The sequence below is a fragment of the Arachis ipaensis genome, chromosome B6, assembly GCF_059453495.1.
Source record: "Arachis ipaensis isolate K30076 ecotype BB chromosome B6, ASM5945349v1, whole genome shotgun sequence".
NCBI lineage: Eukaryota > Viridiplantae > Streptophyta > Magnoliopsida > Fabales > Fabaceae > Arachis > Arachis ipaensis.
In genome coordinates, this window is record NC_142441.1 from 142,887,602 (window position 1) to 142,910,390 (window position 22,789).

Consider the following 22,789-nt stretch of genomic DNA (forward strand, 5'->3'; position numbering starts at 1 on the left):
CTTCTGCATTGCTAGACCTGACTCCTCAGCCTCAAGCACCCCCTACATTTGACAAGTTGTATGTTTGTTTCGAAGCCTGCAAGCGGAGATTCAAGAGTGGCTACAGACCATTGATCCACCTGGATGGAGCATTTCTTAAAACATACCATGGGGGACAACTACTTTTTGCTATTGCACAAGATGCTAACAACCAGTTCTACGTGGTTGCATATGCAGTTGTAAGATCTGAAAACAAAGAATCATGGAAGTGGTTCCTAACACTATTGCAAGAGGATATTGGTGATGTTGGCAACCACAGTTGGAATTTTATGTTGGATTAACAGAAGGTTAGTTCCCTTTTTGTCATTCCCTGTTTGTTGTGTCAGTCATTTAGTGAATTATATATGTTTGTAAACATGGCTTGATGCATTCATTGTTATTAGGGACTGCTACCTGCACTGAAAGAGGTAATGCCTAATGCACATATCAGAAACTACGTCATGCATATGTGAAAGAATTTCATAAACCGATTCAAGGATCTGTATATAAGAGAAATAGTGTGGGACTGTGCAAGATGCACCACCATCTCTGAATTCAAGACAACCATGGAAACACTCAAAGAAGTGAACAAGGATGCTTGGGCCTACCTTATGAAATTTGAACCTGCTACTTGGGTTAGAGCATACTTTAGCCATGGTCCTAAGGTCGACAACCTAACAAACAACATGTGCGAGTCGTTTAACGCAAAGGTGGTGAAGTATAGATGCAAGCCCATACTTACAATGTGCGAGGAATTACGGTGCTATATAATGCGACGAATGGTTCAACACAAGAAATTGCTGGAGACTCATGAAGGAAAATTGGCGCCAGTGCAAGAGAAAAGGATAAAGAGGCTTATCAAACCAAGCAACAAATGGACAGCACAGTGGATTGGTGATAACGAGCGCAAACATTTCGAAGTCACTTACAAGGGATCCAAACTTGATGTGGATCTGATCAAATACAGCTACTCGTGTAACAAATGGCAACTCACTGGTCAGTCAAAGCTTGAATTTCAATTTTAACGTGCTGTGAATCATAGTTGCTGTGAATTTCAATTTTAAACATAGTTGATGTGAATCTGATTAAACATGCTGTGAGTTTCTATTCTAATCATTGTGTGAATTTTAACCTTGGACATGCTGTGAATTTCAATTTTAAACATAGTTGGTGTGAATCTAATTAAACATGCTGTGAATTTCTATTATTTTTTGATATTTTAATCATGTTTATGCCATTATGTTGTTGTCAAACTGCTGTCCTACCATGAAGGGATACCATGCATTCATGCTATAGCAGCAATAAAAAAACAACATGATAACCCCGATGATTATGTCCATCCATGGCTATGTATGGAGTCTATTAAAAAGACATACAAGCATTTAATCCAGCCAGTAACTAGTGAGAAATACTGGACAAGGTCTGAGTTTACTAAGCCTGCTCCACCTGTGTTAAAAAGGCCAATTGGACATCCCAAGGTGCATAACAGACAGAAAGACCTAGTTGAGGCTGTTATTGATGGTGACAAATTGAAGAGGAGTTTCTATGTCATGTGTAGCAAGTGTGGTGAGAGGGGACACAACTACAAGACGTGCAAAGGGACCCCATCCAACCCAAATTCGAAGCTAAAGGTGAAAAAACCAAGGAAGAAGCCCAAGGACTCCCAATTACTTGTGGTTCTACCATTGTCACAGTTAGCCCCCCCAGGAAAAAGGTAATCCTTAGTTACTCAGGGATGTAATTGTCCCCCCCGATAATAAACTTAGGGATTTAAGTGTCTATTATAATTTTATTTAGGGTGTTTTCTGTCTATATTTTAACTCTTCAGGGTTTTAAATGTCTTATTCTATAAAATGCTTCATTGGGACTGTTAACACTAAGTGTCTTGTTTCATTTCAGACTGTGGAACAGAGTCACCCTGCTGCTACGAACCCTCCTCATGTTGAACAAAATTCTGCTAATCATTCATTTGCTAATGAGGTATGGATTTTGGTGGCAGGAAGATATTGTTGCTTGCTATTTTCATTGCATTCACACTTGTTTCGACCTTGATGCAGGATAATTCGAATGTAAACGCTGCACCGATGTTTGAGCAAAAATCTGAACCCTCAGTAGCAGCGGTTGCGACACAATCAATGCCTCCGAAAGCACCATTAAGGCCCCCAGCCCAGTCTTCATCACGCTGTGCACCAAGGACATTTAGGCCTAAGCAAACAGTTAGGAGAAAGCATATGGCAAACAAACCCTCTCAGCCTATGCCACCTCCTTAGACTGAACAGCATCTCCCCTCTCCACAACAACTAACTACATCAGGAGCATCTCTACAGACTTTCGCAGCAGCAAGCAAAGAACTCAACGGCTGTTTAAGTTCATCCCCACTCCAGGATTAAACAAGCTGAGTAGTTAATGCTACATGTTTAGACTTTAGTTATGATATCAACATCTTTTTTGGAAACGCTGTTATTTTACAAAGCAACTCTTTTTGGAAACAATGTGATTATGTATAGCTTGCAGGCTTAAGTTATGCCTTACTTTGGCAGTAGGCATGTTTAGACTTCTTTTGTCGACATTAACATCTCTTTCATGAGATTAATTTATGCTTTACTTATATAATCATATCTCTAAATAATTATGCCATTAACTTGCTTAGGGCAATCACTTTGCTGAATATAACATAATTTAGCTTACAACACTTTTGTTCGAAAAGCATACAATAAAAAGAGAACTCATCCCATCCCATATTACATTACATCAAGGTTCTGAAAACCGAACCGGTCATCGAACCGTTTTAGTTACTGGTTTACTGGTTTATAGGTTCAACCGGTTTGACTGTGGTTGAACCGAAAAAACCGTTTTATAATAAAATAATAAATAAAATATAAATAAACACACTAAAACATAATTATAGTCTAATATAAATTTTAAAATATCATCCAAATTAAAAGTACTACATAAACCAAAATGTTATAATCTCATTCAAATACATACTCAAAAATCAAATAACAAAAACAACCAACCAAACATAAAATGACAACATCTAAGTTTATCATCAATCATCAAAATCCGCTATAACTTGCTGCAGTTTTGCTACATTAATCCCTCACTTATGTAAACCCTTGTGGCTTGCGAGACTTGTTTGTGGATATGCCTAACAGAACAACCAGAGGAGATGAGAGGCCTTGTTATGAATGCCAATAATGAAATGAATTGAGTAGGTTTAACATGACAGGTTTAACATGGCAAGAGTAGGTTTATCATGGCAAATTTTCATCTTCCACTCAATGAACAATTTATTAAATCAACAACAGCAAAACACAATATAAAAGTCAAAAGGTCAAGAACAACACCAAAACAATAATTTATCAAATTAACAAGTTAATAAGATCAATCAAAACTGAAAATTAAAATAGCAAGAACAATATTCAATTATTTATTCAATCACTATATCACTATATCAGTTCACACTTCACAGTTCACAAAAAAACTATATCACTATATCACCATTTCAGTTCACGGTTGAATTACTTGAATCAGAGTTCGCATAGCTTCACTACATACATGTTCTCACTACAATTACTCTTGTTAAAAGTTAAAACCCCTTCTTTGTCATAGATTTTATTAGGGCTGTTTAGTTCGATTAAGCATATACTGTAAGTTTCTCTAGATCTATGTAACAAGCATGTAGGTTATATAAGTATCCTCGGATATTATTTCTCTAAGTATATGTAACAAGCATGTAGGTTATATAAGGGGATAAGTATCCCCGTTTATTATTTCTTTTTCAAATCTGTCGATTGTAATTCCATGTCTGATTATAAATTTCAATTTCAGTTTCAATTCTATGTCTTTATATTTATGTAACTGTTCTATTGAAATCCAATTTGGTTGATCGAGTTCTCATCAGATTAGGGGAAAGATTAATTGAATTTTAGTAACCATGATATTAAAGAGAAGCAATTTGACCACATATCAGATATCACTATAAAAGAGACAATGGTTGCAGAAGGAGAGACAGACAAAGACAGCGAGAGAAGCAAGTATGTATACCTCAAAATTCAACAAAGTAGCAAGACCTCTTCTGCAATTAAGCTCATCGTAATCACTGAGCTAAACTTTCTCAAAACATAACAATTATCAAAATTTATCACAATCTAAACTCATATCTAACAAATAGCTCAAAACTCCAGGCCATCAACACATACCAACACAGGCAACAAAGATCAAACAAATCATCAAATTGCTGTGTGTAATAGTAACAATGCATGTTGCAATTGCTCAGATACATTCTTTTAACTTTGACAAAAACTTCATTCAACTCAAGAGAGGGATAATAAATCTTGAATCTTCCTCAGCAAATCCAAATCAGCCATAATAGTAATACTAAATTGTACCTTCTGATTTGGCAACTAATAAAAAAACCAGAACAAAAAGTTCAAAGTAAAAAAAATAAAATTAACAACCCAACCAAAGAACAAATCAGAATCAACAATAGGGAGGACGACGGAAGAATAAAAATAAATCAGAATCAAACCAACAATCAGAATAAAAAAGTTCAGAATAAAAACAGATCAGAATCAAAATCAAACAGAGGCTCAATTACAGATTCAAATGCAAGGAAGGATGACGGCGCTGGAAACGGAGAGCTGGCGACGGTGGAACAAAGCTTCGCGACGGAGGCAGGAGACGAACCCGACGACTATGCTTCCACTGCTGAGAGTCTGAAACGTTAGCTGAGTGAGGGACTGAGTGAGCTTCGAAGCTCCAACCAGCGACGGCGTTAGGAGTAGTCCGGCGGCTGAACGAAAAGGAGGGACTGAGCTCGCCGACGTTGAGAGGAACGGTTAGCTCGAGGGTGATGGGAAGGACGAGGGAGGGTCTGTTGCTGCGCCGTTGGAGAGAGTGTTGGAGTGAGTTAGGGTTGGTAACGGGTAAGGTTGGGGTTACTGAGTGCTAAACGACGCGTTTTGAGAGTTTTTGGGCAAAGTGAAAAAAACCGGCCGGGTCCCGGTTCGGTTCGACTGACCGGTTACCGGCCGGTTTAGCGGTTCAACAACGGTTTTCATTTTTTTCGGTTTTAACATATAACCGAATCGTATTTCTCATCGGTTCGCGGTTCAACCGGTTCGACCGGCCGGTTCGAACCGGTTTTCAGAACATTGCATTACATCATTTTTTTTTACCTTCTTTTCAGCTAAGTTTGGCAATAACAGAAGCAAAAATTACACTAACCACTACAAGAATAACCAAATACAGATTAACATTTTTCTTCCTCTCTAGATGCAACAACTTCTTCTCCAAATCAATTAGTCTCTGTTCCACTACCTTCTTCCCAAGATACACTTTCAGATCATCAACCTCATTCTCAGTAATAAACTTCTCAAGGACTCTTATTGTTGAAACATGGTCATCCAGCCATAAGAAGAACTTGCAGTGACTGGGATTTTTCAGCTGCATGTTCATCATTCCAAAACAAACAAAACATAACCAACTCCCATATAATCAAACTGACTAAAATAAAATCACCAACTTACCTTAAAGAATGGACATCCAAAGAACAATCTATTGGTGTTCGTTGTCGTCCTCGATTTGTACAATATGGTGTACACCCCGCATTTACACGTCGGAGCAATCTCGTCCTTCTCCTCTGCAGCTTCCACGCATTTCACGGTTGGCGGCAGTGGAACGCGTCGTGGGCTGGATGAAGCTCCGTCGCTAGCCATTTAATACTGCACAATACCACCACCCTCAACCACTCACAGAAATGAACAACAGTAATGGCGAATGAGTTCCATTTGAAGACATAGGGCAAACAGAAAATACGACGTCGTCTTTCCATCCAGGGACGCATTTGTCCTTAACCTCAATCCACCTTTTTACCTGTACACCGTTACAGTGGCCTAGACCCAACACACGCCAACTAAGCGACACATCACCCGTCTTCGTTACGTCTGGGAGAGCATTTTGTACAGTAAGATCGATCCGTCACACGTTTTGAATAGTAAGGAGCGTTTTTATATTTTTAGATCTTCAGGGACGAATACGTCCACGAAATAAAAGTTCAGGGACTAATTAAAAATATAATTATCCTTTCCGAATAGGACCTTTCCATAATATTTGAATAATATCACATATAATTGTTAGGTATAGTTTTTTCTTTTTTTTTATATATATATGGATAATAATTTTTATATATGAATAATTTTAATATAAAATATAAAAATATTTAATTATTTAATTATTTACGTTATTGTAATAGTAGTATAAAACGTTATTGGCGAAAAATAGAAGAAAAGAAAATGGGTAAAAGAAAAATAAAAAAAAATAAATTTTTTATATATTATTTGGATGAATAAAAAATAAATAAAAAAATAAAATTTTTTTTAATAAAAAAATAAAAATAATAATAATAAAATAAAATTATATTAAAACTTATATCTACATTATATGTAAATTAAAGTGTGCATTATATGTTAAATAATAAATGACAAGTTACGTATATAAATTATTTGAAAATAAAATTGATCATATTAATTACAATTTTTTTTATCTTTATAAAAATCATTATAGGTCCCGTGGTTTCCAATTAAACGTTAATCCATTACGATGTAACGGTTTAGTGGAATTTCATTTTGGGCAGAAATCGCCTGTAGGTGCAGCAATTTCTGAAAAAATATCCAAAGATCGCAAGTGGCTATAACAATTTCGAAAGGGATATTGCCTTGCACAAATTGTGACACACAGCAGCGGTTTATACATAGGAAAATTGTCTATATGAATAAATAACTTAAAAAATATTTTTTTTTATACAAAGAAATAGATATTTAAATAATAATAATAACAAATATTTTTTAATAAAATTTTAATTCACAATAATTTTAATGATAATACCAAAAAAAATTATTATATAATTAGTATTTAGTATTTTATTGTTTATAATATAGTAGGTAAAAATAGAAAATAAATACGAAATATGTGTCATGTAGGTATTGTTGTTATTTTATATTTTTGTTATTCTTACTACAACTCCTTCCTCTTTTATTGGGGTCTATAATTTATTGTACTATAAAAAAAATAGCAAACTGTATAAAAAATAAAGTTATATATAAAAAAATAAAATTAAAATTGAAGCTCTATATTACACACAATGTTAAATACAAATTTAATAATAAAAACAAAATATAAATCTATTTAACATAAAATAAAGTATAAATATTTTTATTTATTTATTTTTTATTGTATTTTATAAATATTCTAAAATATTATAATTTTTATATATTTAATTTAAATTATTTATCTAATACATATAATATTCAAATATAAATCTTTATTATAATAATATGTTAAACTATTAAAACTTATATTAATAATTATTAATAACAATATAACTAAGAATAGTACTAGAAATATATAAAAAATAATTTTTTTTCTTGTAATAAAAAGAATTTTTTTTATGTAAAATAATATGTTAAATAATAAATCTATCTTTATATGTCAAATAATCAACAAAACCACGCTGTATTTTCCATTGTTTCTTCCTTTTTCCCTCCTAGCAGCAAACAAAATCGGAAAACCAAATCAATGCTTTAAAAAGATAATGCATCTCATGTACATACCCCCAAAAAAATAATTCATCTCATGTGTTAAAAACATTTTATTATATTTGATGCATGATACATGTTGAACAAGTTCAAAAGATAATACATATACATAGGATAAATAATTATTTCTAATATCAAAGATTATAATAATTTAATTGAACTTAATTATTAAATATTTTGTTTAATTGTATGTAGAACCTTATTCTTCTTAATATTATAAATAAATTGATTAGTTATATGGGTTAATCGTATTCGCTCAAAAAAAAAAAAATTCAACCAACTTTAAAATCAATTCTTTAATTTTTACTCAATAATTAATTTGATCTACCTTTGTATTTTATATTTATGATAATAGTAGTATTATGTTTACAAGAGTTTCATATTTAAAGATTTGAACTTTTAACAAGGCTATTTTTATCATTTTTTCTTAATTAATACACATGTGCATATTTAATATATTATTATTTATATATTAAATAGATATAAGTTTACATTAATAAATACATTTGTAAGTATTAATTCACTAATTGTTATCACTATTTTGTCTAAATTATATATGTTTATGATGTGTCATGGATGCCGTTAATTTTTTTTGTTTTGTTTAAACATGGAAAGAAACAAAGCAAACACTGTCCTATATCCGAGCGAATAATTTGCTGGAGATTAACACAAGGCTCAGACCAAATAATATTATTAGAGTTACTCTTGGCACCATATCTAGCCATCCAATCTGCAGCTCTATTTGCTTTCCGGGACATCTACTCAACGTGACAAGCCAAAGACGAGATAAAATCTCCTAAATCTTGTGAACCAAATCTGTTGCTTCAAATGAATACCCACTTGTAAGTTCATGCATGATGGGCAGAATGTCAAGGCAATTCGTTTCACATATAATATCCCTCAAACCGTAATCCCAAGCTAAAACTACCCCCCTCAAAGCAGCAAATAATTCACATCTGATGATAGACCAACGGAAAATGCTTCCAAAGCAGCCCGAGATCCAATCTCCCTTAGAATCTTTAATAATATATCCAAATCCCGCTAAATTTGAATCATATACAAGCTTGCATCACAATTAACTTTAAAACTGTTGACTGACGGTGGTTCCCAACACAGGCAATTTTAGAGAGACCTAAAGGTATTGTTTCGATTCTTGTAAACCTGTAAATCTTTGGCGGTAATTCTGGTCAAGGCAACAACCTTATGGTCTGTCCAACGGTTGTCAGTATTAAATATGTCATTGCACCTATGTCTCCATACCCACCAAAGTTCTGCACCAAAAGACGCCTCATTATTAGCCAAGACCTTCCAAAACTACTCTTCAAGAGCAGTACCATCCGTCGAGTCCAGGATACTAGGATCCAGCATATGCCAAATTGCCTTTGATGGTTCACAGTCTCTAAGGTAATGCTCCATAGTTTCCTGCGCCTTGTTACACCTCTTACACATATTTGAAGAAGTTAAATGCTGTTTGAATCGAAAGGTTTCAGTTGGTAGAGCATCATGTAAGCCAAGCCACATAGTAAATTTGAACTTCTTTGGAATGTTTGTATTTCACAACCAGGTCCAGTTACTATTGACATTTCAATTTAATGTTTTCTCTAATAACGATTTATAACCCTCCCTTGCACTATACTTTTTTGTTGCTGCAGGCCACCACTCCCACTGTGGCTCTAACTCAGTCAAATTAGGATATCTCAGACCACGAATAAACTGCTTAATCTCATGCGGAATAGGCGTGGTAAGACTATTAACCTCCTAAGATATCCCTTTCCACAAGTCAGCCACTATAAAATCTAATTCAGAAATATGCACATAAAGAACAATGTTGCAAAGCTTACCAAAAATAGTTCACTCATCATACCAAACTGATTTGTAGACATCCCCAATATTCTAATGAAGCCCTTTCTTAAGATGCTCATAGACATTAACCATGTTCTTCTAGGTAGTCGATGAAGAATTTCTATTGTTTTCGTTCGCTCATACCGAATTGATTCCTGAGATATTTATGCTACATAACTTTTACCCACAACTTCTCAATTTTGTTTAGACAATTCTATACTAACTTTTTTAGAAGTACTATATTAACACAGGAAGTATTCTTAATACCCAATCCTCTTACTTTTTAGGAGTTATTGTCTTTGACTTTAATATATATTTTTTATTTTTATTTTTATTTCTTATTTAAAGGCATGCATGCATGTCTGTGAGACTTAAATGTATATTAGAGATAAAGAGAAGATGTTAGAGGGAAAGATGAGTAGTAATAGTAATATAAAAATGAAATTATATATTCATATATTAACTTTGTACATGATAATTAATGCTTATATGAAACTAAAGAAACTAAACTAAAGATGAAATTTATTCATCTATATATTAACCATGTACATGATCATGCTTATATAGCCTAAAGAAACTAAAGATGCATGAATGGAACTCTATTAACTATGTACAAACTATAAAGTAATTAAACTAATACCCATATAGCAATATTAATTATTACAGTCACTGCCTTGTATAAAAGTTGGCATGCAATACATGCACTCTTAACACGAAATAGTACTTTGTCAGTGTCACATGTTTTAGAAGCAAATTTTAAAGTTTGGCTTATTGTTGTATTGTTACCACTAGAGGAGTCATCATTATTTTTCTTTGAATATGATGATTTATTATCATTTTTGTTGTTCTTTGAATTTTTAGAACTTATTATTATAATAACTAGAATGAAAAAAAAAAAATAGAAGATAGGAATAAATTGAGTTTTCTCTTAAGCTAGTGAAATATATTTATAATGCCCAAAAACTTAGTTAATAAAATAATTATTAATATAATAACAACAGTATATCGTATATAATGCCCAAAAACTAGTGGAATGACCCGTGATGAATAAAGAATAATGTTTGCTAATCTTCGTGAATGCACAAAGCCAACACGATGATGTGGAACTTGTGGACCCATTCCATTGTTGAACCATATCCTCAATTAATTAAAAAGAAAGGTTATTTACACATTAAAAAAAATCACTTTAATAAAGATATTAAAAATATTTTTTTTAAAGATATTTATATGTATCATGTCTTTTTTTTAAAGATGTTTATATGTGTCATGTTATTATTAGACATTTTTATTAAATCGGTTAATAATTTATTTTTTAATAAATCAGACAAAATTGATTTACTATAGTAACAATAATAAACCCAATTATCTGTATTATAATTATTAGATCCAATTTGATCCAATCGATTTACATAATCTAAACCGAATATCTTTAAATATTTTGATAAAAAGATAAATATATTCTTGACTTTTTGTTTTGCAGACATTTAAATTTCTAAAATTTTAAAAATACAATTAGATTCCTAAAAAAAATTAGATTCATTGTTATTGTTATAAAAAAAAATAATTTTATTCTAATTTGTTAAAAAAATTCAAAAATAACGGATTTATTAATACGTCCAATAATAATAGGATACGTAAACGTCTTTACAAAAAGATATTTTACATGTTTTTATGGAACTTCCCTCTAAAAAAAATCAAAAGATTTTTTTTTAAATCACAACTATTCGCATAACAATAATAGGATTCTTATTTGGTGATTGCCCCATATTCTAATATTTGGTGATAAGGAAATTAAATTTGATAATAACACCATGCAATCCACTTTATCTAATTAAATTTATATATTTCAAGCAAAACAAAAGGTTTATTTTTTTTAATCATAACTATTCACATAACAATAATTAGGATTCTTATTTATATTTCTTTGAAAAGTATGAAAATTTTATACTTTTAAAAAAAAAGGTTAAAATGTTTGGGAAAATGATAAATATATTAAAAATACAAAAAAATATAATAATAAAAAGTTTGTGAAATAAAAAAATTAAAAGTAACAAGAGGAAGAAAAAATTAGTGAAATTGAAAATGTGAGTATAAAATTTAAGTGTACAAATAATTTTTTTATAATATAAAAAAGGTTATGTAAATTATAGTATTATTTATTATTCAATACTCTTTTGTCCATTTATTATCTATTAAATGACGAAATAAATTTTACATTCTATTATATTTTAAATTTTATTTTATTTATAAATATCCGTTAAGTGAACAAATTAGTAACGATATATAATTCCTCTAGGAAAAAAAGGTAACCATAATATTAATTAGCCAAATTCAAAACAAAATCTTCGTTCTAATGAATGCTAGTATGATTATGAATATCATAAGAAAATTGAGTGAATCATTGAAAAACTACAATATCATAAGACTTGTTCTTTCCTTCACCCATCAAGAGAAAGATAAAATTACAATGTTATCCTATACTTTTTTAACAAACATTGGAAAATGTTTTTAACTTCTAAGATTTATGATTTATTTTTTTAAAAGAAATAATTGATTGCTCAATTACTCAATTCGTAAACATTTAAAAAATACAATAAATATTTTTAATATATAGTTATCATTTTTAATTATTATAATATCATAATAATAGCATAAGTAGTAATTAAAAAAATTAATAACTGACAATAATAATAATAATTTTCTCACAGCAAATTAAATATCACATATAAATAAGACAGGCATTTTTTTTATTTTCATAAACTTCAGATTTAAATTATCTTAAAGAATAAAACCCAAATCAGCCCCTGATAATTATCTCGAAAGACAATGAGGCCCCTGACAAAAAAAAACCCCAACCCGGCCCCTGACACAAAAAAAAATCCCAACCCGGCCCCTGACAATTACTTCGAAAGGACAACGAGGTCCCTGTGCAAAAAAAAATCAATGTTATTTTTTTTGGCACAGAGGCTAATTAGTTCCAAAAAAAAATTATCAGAGGCCAAATTGAGTGTTTTTTTTCTTGAGGGCCTCGTTGTCCTTTCGAGATAATTGTCAGGGACCGGATGGGGTATTCACTCTATCTTAAATTATATTTTAATAATAGATGTTATATTTTTATTTAAACATTTCATTCATCTAATTTATTGTTTATCTTACCGCCTAATAAATTGATTATGGCCATTTACCAATTTTTAAATATGTTAAATTATTTAACAGTCTCGACTATTAATTTTATAAAAAATTAATTACACGTAAATTTTTATTTAATTTTTTTTATACATCATATTTACTCTGTGTTAACTGCATTAGAAGTTACAATAATAAAATTGTTATTTTCTTTATATTTAATTCAATATATTTAATAATAAAATATTAAAAAATTATTAAAATTTATTATTTTAACCGTCATTTAATGTAGTTTTTTTAGTTTTGTAATTCAATGACATACTTTATTCATATTTTTAAACATTGATGACTAACTAATAACTAAAAATAATGTTTGATGATTTTCTAGCATTTTTTATTTAGTATTATCTAACCGTTCACACTAGTAAAATATTTTCATTAAAAGTATTTAAATAAGAGTAATAGATAATTAAGAAATTAAATCCTCTCATTTTTTTTTATTTAAGAGGATAAAATATGATCTCTTACCATATATTTTATTAGTGAAACTAAAAGAAAACATAAAAAAATATTAAAAGATTAAAAATCACATTTCACTGAAAAAAATGAGAAGATCAATTTTCGATAATTAATTATTAGTTTAAATAAATAAGAAGAGAGTATATTGTATTTACATAAGAAAGAACATGAATGATCATAGTAATTCCAACTACACTCCCTAAATATTCTAAACATAAGAAATTAACCAATGACACAAGGTTATAATAAAATTGAGGACATAGGAATGTTTAGACTTCAGCAATGATATAGCCATGAATAGTCCATCCTCCTTGACATAAAAGCAATAAACTTTTTCAGCTCACCTAGCTGGTAGGTCATGCTTTGTCAATCCTTAAGTTCCATTCTAAGTTTTTATATAGGTTGGTTTGATTTCTACATATTTATACTGCACAATCATGTATAAACCACCTTGGCAGTCTAGGAATTGGTCCTAAGACAGAGCCAAATCAAATCTTACTCTAAACCTTAATTTGATGAATAAAAGTCATAATAAAACTTTTCAACATAAAAAGGAATAGTTTTAGTTGAAAAACAATAATGTATTACCTTATTTTATCGCTTCAACAGGCCTATAGAGATCATTTTCCAAAGAAGCTTCTCTGCTTTTTCTTTTTCATTTTTCTCAAGAGCATGAACAATTGCGAAAGCAGTTACATCATCTAGAGCACAACCATTGTCATCCATTTGATAGCAAGCTTGTTGCTTTGTCGAACAAGCCCTCCTTAGTCCTTACACAGCCCATTGATCATAGCATCAATTGCTTTGACATCTCGCCAACCTTTATTATGGAGAAGGTTGAAAACCTCTTTAGCAGTTTTATGTCTCCCGTGATTATAGAATCCATCGATCAGTATGGTGTATGGCATAAGGACCAACCCCCCTTGCCAAAAATTTTCTGAAATAATTCAATCGCAGCATCAAGATGACTACCTTTACACAAACCGTCTAATAAGATATTGTAAGTAATAATATTTGGGGGCTGGCCTCTAGCATACATATCCTCAAGAAGATTTTGCACATCAGGTATTCTCCCTGATTTGCAAAAGCCATCAATAAGAGAATTATATGTTACAGTACTCGGAACCAAATTTCTCTGGATCATCTCCTTAAAGAGTGTTACAGCTTCATCCAATCTTTTGTGTTTACAATATCCATTTATCATAATACTATAACTCCAGACACAAGGAGCCAGACCAATTTTCTTCATATCACCAAATAAACTTGCTGCTTCATCCACTTTGCCAGTTAAAATGTATCCATATATTAATGCATTGTATGTGACTACATCAGGCTTGATTCCTCTGTCCATCAACATATCAAACACTTGTTTGGCTTCTATTATTCTTCTTTCTTTACATAATGCATTGACTATAATGTTATAGGTACATACATCTGGGTTAATGTCTTTAACAACCATATCATTCAACAATTGAGTTGCTTCTTTTAAATGACCGGTGCAACACAAACCATGCATCAGAGAATTGTACGAGACAACATCAGGATAAATTCCTCGAGAAATCATCTCTGAGAACAAATTTTGTGCCTCATTTACAAGACCATCTTTACGCAATCCATCAATAATTGTTCTGTACATTACTATGTTAGGCTTAACTGTATAACTCTCTAGCTTTTGCAAAAGCTCCATGGCGACTCTTGCTTGCCCCATTTTACATAGACCACTAATTAAGGTTCCATAACTAACCTCATCAAGCTGAAAACCTAGAGATATTAGCTTGTCATGAAACCCTAGGGCTTCCCTAACCTTGCCATTTATACAGAACCCTTTGATGAGTGTGGTCAGTGTTATAACATTCAATTCATGACCCATCTTGATAATCTTGGCCAATGCAGAGAAAGCAGAATTCATTTGACCCAAACGGCAAAAACAATTAATCAACATGCTCAGACTAATCATGGAAGGAGCGATACCCTTAAACTCCATTTGTGCAAAAAGAAAAATAGCAGTGGGGTATTCTTTCATGTTAACAACAGACATAAAAATCTTACCAAGTTCGAGTTGAGACGGAGTGCGGTGCTCATTGATGAGGCGAATGAAAAAGGCAACAGCATCATCAATGTTAGTGTGGAACCCAGAAACACTCTTCTTAGCGGTTAATATTGCTGCCAAATGGGAATCAGGTTTTGCATTTGAGAAAGAGTGCGAAGCATTACGAAGAGAAACAAGTTTGAGAAGGCCACATCTTCTGTTATTTATCATTGCAATTCGGCATGTTACTTACGGTTCTCTTTCTCTTTCTCTTCGCTTCTCAATAAGGTTTTGTCTGTTATGAAATAAAGTGGATGTGTTAGTTAGTGGTGCACATGATTTATCACATACTAATTGAGTACATAGTTACCCGCATTGCAGAATTGGAAAAGAATTTGACCCTATGCGTTACAAATTATTGTAACATTACTGTCTACAAGAGAAATATATATTGTGTTTATTTTATGTCTAAACTAATGGTATCTTTCTTGGATTGCGTAGGAGGAGTGGCATGAACACAGCATGGCAGAAAGAGAGATATGGTGAAAAATTGAAAACACAAGCATAGCTAACATTGATTAACAAACAGAACTACATATATCAACAAAGACCAACAGCCAACAACATCACAAAATCAAAATCAAATTCATGAAGCAACATAGAATTTTAACACAATTAAATTACATTATCAGAAACATATTATTAATTGGGATAAAATCAAATTCAAGAAGCAAAATGCCAAATCCAAGCAAAGAGCAGTGAATCTTACTAGGGACGAGGGAAGAAGTGGCCAGAGAGGCGAGGGCTGCCGGCGAAGAGGCAAGAAGAGACGCAAGTGGCAGAGACGCTGGTGGCAACGACACGGAGTAGTGATACAGGAGGAGAAATGGAGAAAGGTGATGGCGCAGGAATTGGACGGACTCAACGGATTAGCAATGCGGAGAGCGGAGCAGCGACGCCGGTGGCGAACTTGGAGAGGAGAGAAGGAAAAGGGGGAGAAGAGTAAGGTAGCAGCACAGCAGTGGCCTAGCGTTGGAACTTGGCCACTTGGGTGCGTATTGGGCAAGTAGGGTCTCATTCTTTGTCTGTTTAAAACTTTAAACGACAACCAACTTGGGTTGGTCAGCTTACTCGTCCACTTAAACAAATGTCGAGGATTCGAATTCCGTCTTATGCATCCAGCAACCCATTGGCTAGTGGCAGACCCATAAATGGAGCTCAGATCCGCAATAGATTAATCCTTATCTTGCCGGGCTGAGGGATACTGTGGGCAACCAAAAACTTTAAACGACGTAGTCTAAGTTTGTTTTTTTTTTTTAAATAAAATAAAATAGTTCGCCCGTTTCCAGCAGGTTCAATCATTGTTATCTAAGTTATATTAAGAGTAAATATCATTTTTGATCGTTCATTATTTTGCCAAAGGATAAATCGTCTATCCATAAGTCGAAAATCCTTAATTGACCCTCCAACCATCTGATTTAAGCAACTTCTGTAACCGGTTGCCAAATGGTGATATATTAACATGTCAAATAGTAGGTGGATGCCACATAGAAATAACTTTTAAATATAAGGAATAATAAACCCTTTAAAAAATTAAAATTCTCTCTCTCTCTTCTCCAACTTAATGTGCCCTTCTCTCTCTCCCCCATTCCTCTCTTTCTACCTTCTTTCCTTAAACTTCTCTCCACCAACAAGTTATTACTTGACCACCAAGTAATGTACCAAAATTAACCTTGAAAAATTACAACACTGACAAATCTAAGAATAAAATAATTAAAATTAACTTGTAACCATAAAAGATGAGTTACTCGACAAAACTATCCAAATTCTAAAAAATTATCTAAAATTTCCAAACCACCCTTCTTAACTTATTCTCCCAAATTCTAACCCTACTACACACCTCTCCCAACCATAGTTATCAGAATCAGTCCGGTGATCAAACCAGTAAGTCAGTTGAACCGGTTAACCCGGTCTTATTTAAGTAAAAATAGTCAAAAACTTAAAATTAAAATTTGAAATATATGTCTTTACTAATATTTGAACAACAATTAAGGCTCAAATTCTAAAATAGACATAAAATTAGTTAGTACTACTTCAATAGTATCTTAATTTGACACAATTAAGAATAACAATCCATAAACTATGTCCAAAGAGTAATTTCAAAGTCTAGTTATTTATCTTCATCTGATGTTCTTGGGATGATGATGGCTTTAAAATCCCATAAAAGAAAAAGATTCAATCAACTAAGTAACTAATAGCAAAACAAACCAGCATCATTACAGCAACACTAATCAACAATCAACTAAATTCATAATCAGCGAAACCAATTCAACAATTAACAAAACCACTGCATATTCAACAATTAAACCATATTCATAATCAGCAAAACCCCTGCATATTCATATTCATAAACCAATTCAAAAACCAATTCAACATTTCAATTCAACCACTTCCATATTTATTTCTAATAAGCTCATAAACCAATCAACAATAAAATTCACAGCAATAACATCAATGAATCAACTGGGAAAGAAACTGGAAAAAAAAAAAAAAAACTCACCTGTTGCAGAGGCAGAAGGTGGACGACGAGCAGCAGTTCAGGCAGCAACAACCACGGAAGAGGGGCGGCGAGACGCGAGCACTCACCAGGAAGCACAGCTGCAGGAAGAGAGGCAAGACGCGAGCAGTGGAGCACACCAGGCGTTGGGTACTGTGATGGCGGACGACGACGACACGCTGCACGGCTGTAGGAAGCACAGCTCGAGCACTCACCGCAGAGGCGCGGCGAGACGCGAACGGCCGAGCACACAGCACAGACGGAGGAGACAGGTGAGACGCGACTCGCGAGCACACGATGCGGAGGATCCAGCGAGAGGCGCGGAGACGGCGGCGAGCGTGCAGTGACGGTGAACCGAGGTGAGCTGCTAGCGCTGTGCCTGTGTGTATGGTGTGCCGTTTTCGAAAGTGAGTGAGAGAGCTGGGGATGGGGTGGGGTGGGTTCCGAACTAGCCTAGGGTTTTTTTTTTTTGAAAAATGTCAAACATGTCGTTTTGGGGTTGGTTTCTTTTTTTGAATCTGTCCGGGTTTGTCAAACCCGTCGGGTCATCGGCTTTTGCAAAATCCGCCTGAGTCAAACTGGTTCTCATCGGGTTTGTTTTTTATCCGGTCCAACGTCCAGACCTTGGCCGAATCGTCAGTTTTTCAGTTCAACCTTCTTAGTCGGTCCATTTTTTCAACTATGCTCCCAATCATCCTCAATCTCCAACATTTTGTTACAACTGCTCTAACCTCATATTTCAAGGCGGCTTTTTGGCCACTCTCCTGGCTGCCATTAGGAAGGATCCTATTCCCCCTTTCACCTCTGATGACGGTGCCCGCAATGACTAGAGTCACGTCCTTAGTGTCAACAGCGACATTAGCGCCGGCTTCTAAAGCTCCGTCAAGCAATGCCATCTCGCCTCCGCTATGCCGTGTCGTTCGACGATGGTGGTTCTGCCATTTCTGTGAAGGGATCGATGCGTCGGAAATAGAGGGTACAGTGGTTGGAGATTCGTTTACTGAAATTATGAAGATCTAGATCTGAAAATAGATCTTGATGTGGATTTTATTTGAATTCGTGCTGCCGCCAGAGGGTTGTTGGTGGCTGCGACATGGATATACAAGAGATGGAGAGTGACCTCCAAGAAACATTGAAGAATTTCTCTAAATAACAAATAACAAAATTTAAAATGTATGAAGTTTTTTTTATCTATGATTGATAGTTAAGAATTTCATTGAAGAAACTAACGCTACTGTAATATGAATGAATCGTGGTAATGGGTGATAAGTTCATTCAAACTTTTTTTTCTGGATTCAAGATCTCTTTTTCTTTTTTTAATCTAATCTTGTTGCAGCCGATGAGTTTGGAGTTGCAATTTTTAATTAAAGGGTGAATTATTGGTTTGGTATCTTATTTTGTTTTGTTTATTTATTTTGAATTTGCTTCTTTTTTCTGATGAAGCTTTCAATTCTTGCTCACCGCTACTCATAGTGGTGGGAAAGAGAAGATTAGAGATTGGGTTGAGGTGGTGTTAAGGGGGTGTTCGCGTTGCAATTTAGTTCGGTTTTAGAGAGAAAAGTCATTCAATCCAATCGTTTAATTAAACTGCAGTTCGGTTTGGTTTAATTTTTCCATCGAAGTAATCCGAACCAAACCAAAACAATTAAAATCATATTATCATACTATTTTACAAAGTCATAACATTGAAATTGACAAACACAAATATACAATAGCTAAAAAAGTCTTGATTCAATAAAATTTAACGACAAAAGAAATTTAAATAAAGAAGTTTAAAAGTTCAATAGTCAACACAACTAATCTAAAGTTAATCTTTTCAAGCCTATCATGTTATCATGTTGTTTTACTGCTTAAACAGGATAAGACAATAACTTCAGTTCTATAACACATGCTTATGTTTTTATTTTATTTATTTATTTATTTTGTGGTCACATACATAAAAATATGAAATCCCAGACATATTATTAATTAGTTATGGAAAACAATAATAAGTATATTTAAGTAGCTTCATATAACTGAAAATTAGCAGACTTATAATTATATTACATAGCCAATATAATAATAATAAACACAACAACATTAACAACTAGCTTACATAGGTGATCTATGCCTGAAAAATTTAATATAACTATTGAAAAATGAGGGGCTATGGAAAATTCATTTCCTGCTTAGATTACAAGTAAAACTTTTCATGTTATTCAGGATTATTAAAGTGTCAGTGTTCTTCTTTGCCAAAAAAATTTATGTTGACACTCAGGTTGATTTTATATCTGACTTTAAAAGGTAGCAAAACATGATACACTTTCTTATACCATCTGTAACTTTTATAGAGAGCATTATTTCATGTATGCCCAAATAGGAAGATTATTTATGATTCAGACTCTAACAAACCTACAACGTAATCCATAATGGAACTTATAAGAATAATATATTATTACAAATATGGCTGCTATATTATATTAGTATGTCATATCTAAACTCCAAAAAAATTGTCCTCTGTTAAGAATATGGTGCTTGACTCATATTTTATCTATCATTAAATAGGACATAGATTTCACTTAAATTTGATTCACATCTCATTTAATAATAAACAAAGTGTGAGTCAATACGATGTTCCATGTTGTGTACATAACATAACTCGAGCTCAAAAGTGACTAAGAAATAATCAATGTAATATTATTCATATATAAAGGTAGTTGATATTGAAGTTGTGGAGGGTGACTCACCATAAGATAGAGGAAAGAAGAGGCCATAATTGTGGAATATTTGTGCCAATAAGCATCAGCAATGGGTGCCACCAACAAGGGCATTATGGAAGTGAAGCCACACCAACTATTAACCATTTTTGTAGCAGATGAGTTCCTTAGCTTCACTACATCAGTTAGGTATGTAACCGAATTTGATGCCACCCCTTTATATGCAAACCTCTCTATGCCTGCAATTGCTGCAATACCCAACACCAATTAATCATTAAAACAAAGATGCTTCATAAATAACAATGACAACTATATATAACCAGAGAGATATTTATAATAATTAAATAATTAAATATACATACCTATGAGGATAATACATGACTTGCTGTGCTGTGTTGTGGGTGGCCAGAAACGCTGCTGGGTGGTGTTGTGCTGGGTGAGTGGGTGGTGCTGTGCTGGACTGCTGGGTGGCTCGATGCTGCGGGTGGCCAGAAACGGTGCTGTGGGTGGCGCCGGGTGTGGTGCACTGCTGGCTACTGGATGGTGTTGGGTGGTGTAGTGTCGACGACCGCGAGGGTGGTGCTGGCTGGGGCTGAGTGGTGCTGTCGGCGAGGAGGTCTGGGAGAAAAGGTTCGGCAGCGCTGGGAGGAAGGATTCGGCGGCGCTGCGAGGTGGTGGGAGGAAGGGCTTCGCCGGCGCTGGGAGGTGCTGCAAGAAGGTGGGTTCGCCGCCGGCCTCGAGACTCCAGTGCAGAGAGCGTCCGAGCGACACTGACAGAACAGAGCGGCTAGGTTACGTTTGGGGGTGGGGGGTTAGGCACGTTGGGGGGGGGGGACTATGGGGGCAGGTGGGGTGTGGCGTGTGGGCCTGTGGGCTTGGTCTTTTAGGATTTTTTTAATATATTAATTCGATTCGGTTGAAATTTTTATTATCAGAACCAAAAACCAAATTGAACCACAATAAAAAAAAGCATAACATATTTTTTCGGTTTTTTTAATTTATTCGACTTTTTATGTTTTCGATTCGATTGGTTGGTTTATAAATTTTGAAAAGTATTGTAGGATTTAGATAATTTTATCCTTTTATGATTATAAATTATTTTTAATATTTTTATAATTAGATTTTTTAGTATCAAAATTATTTATAGTTAATTTTAGTATTTTACTTTTTAATCACGGGATATAATTAAGAATTGAAAAATAATATTTACTCTTATGCCAAAGAGATAAAATTAATCGTTTTATTAACCACTAATATGGATGAAAAAATTATTAATATTCATTAATTGACTATTAAAGTCCTCTATATTTCCTTGTTAAGCCCCGAAAAAACACAACAACGACATAATTTTGGTAGCATGAATTTAATTTTAATGTTATATAGATTATAGTGTTAGAAATTTTTTACAAAAAACTAAATGGATATTATCTATAAAAATAATTAATTCTTAGATCAATTATTTATAAAATTATTTAAATATATAAATATGATTAGATTTAAAATTTTTGATATTGTAGAATTAAAATTAAGGGCAAGTTACTTAAATAAATAGAATAGAGAAAATATTTACCCAAATGTGCAAAACTGGTTCTTGTTACCTGCATGTGCAAAAAGCCATTTCTATGTAATCCGTGGCAACCCACCACGGTTTCAAAACGTGCATAAACCGTGGCAGGTCCCAGCGGATTATGGCCAAAAGATATAGAGTGTAAACCGTGGTAGGTCACCACGGTTTACTAAGGAGAGATGGCGTGCATAAACCGTGGAGAGTCACCACGGTTTATGAAAAAACTTTTTGCACATAAAACCTTGTGGGTCACCACGGTTTATGTGTGGTAAATAATGGCCAGAAAACCTTGTTAATTTTATGTCCAAGAGACACAACTTATTTTTTATTTTTTTATTATTCTTGTTAATTTTTTATAATTATATTTTTTATTATTATATTTTTCATCTCAAATTTTTTTAATGAAAAAAATGAGAATAAATTAGATTTTCATAATTTATTCTAGTTTATCACCAAGCAGAATTACAAGAACACAAAATTTTGTGTCTCTGTCCATCAGTGTCTTGTCCTATCCTATTTTCAGTGTCTTATCCTATTTTGTTGTTGAAAATAAAGGCAGCCTAATAAATACACACTATATAGTACATTTTATAAAGAAAAAAAAAATCATCTATTTCTATTGAATATTTATAATAAAATTTTTTCGTTCTCTTTATGTATTATTGACTAATATATACTATAAAATTTTTACATGTATTATCAATTATTTTTTCATTATGTTTATCCCTATTTTTCATTTTACACTATATTTAAATATTTATTATACTATAAAAAATATTAATGAACATAATAAAATAATTACTTATTAATAATTTTTTAGAGTACTCATTAATATTC

At 33.0% G+C, this 22,789-nt stretch overlaps 1 protein-coding gene and 1 long non-coding RNA gene across 4 annotated transcripts; both read right to left on the reverse strand.

The window, feature by feature from the left end:
• Window positions 1-2,910: 2,910 nt before the first annotated feature.
• On the reverse strand, window positions 2,911-4,963 carry LOC148563008 (uncharacterized). The gene is made up of 2 exons (XR_015885724.1): window positions 4,619-4,963; window positions 2,911-3,166 (listed from the first exon to the last, which is right to left on the reverse strand). It is a non-coding gene; the product is annotated as an uncharacterized LOC148563008 (long non-coding RNA).
• Window positions 4,964-13,180: 8,217 nt separating this feature from the next.
• LOC107605219 (uncharacterized) lies at window positions 13,181-21,195 on the reverse strand. 3 transcript variants are annotated; one of them, XM_016307009.3, is made up of 3 exons: window positions 20,748-21,195; window positions 20,416-20,633; window positions 13,181-15,427 (listed from the first exon to the last, which is right to left on the reverse strand). In XM_016307009.3, the coding sequence occupies exon 3, from the start codon at window positions 15,361-15,363 to the stop codon at window positions 13,993-13,995; it is 1,371 nt and encodes a 456-aa protein (XP_016162495.1). In that variant the 5' UTR covers window positions 15,364-15,427; window positions 20,416-20,633; window positions 20,748-21,195; the 3' UTR covers window positions 13,181-13,992. The 3 variants fall into 3 exon arrangements, with proteins under 3 accessions (XP_016162495.1, XP_088348265.1, XP_088348266.1); XM_088492139.1 differs by having other exon boundaries at window positions 17,693-20,633; XM_088492140.1 differs by lacking the exons at window positions 20,416-20,633; window positions 20,748-21,195 and adding an exon at window positions 15,902-16,038.
• Between the last annotated feature and the right edge of the window lie 1,594 nt (window positions 21,196-22,789).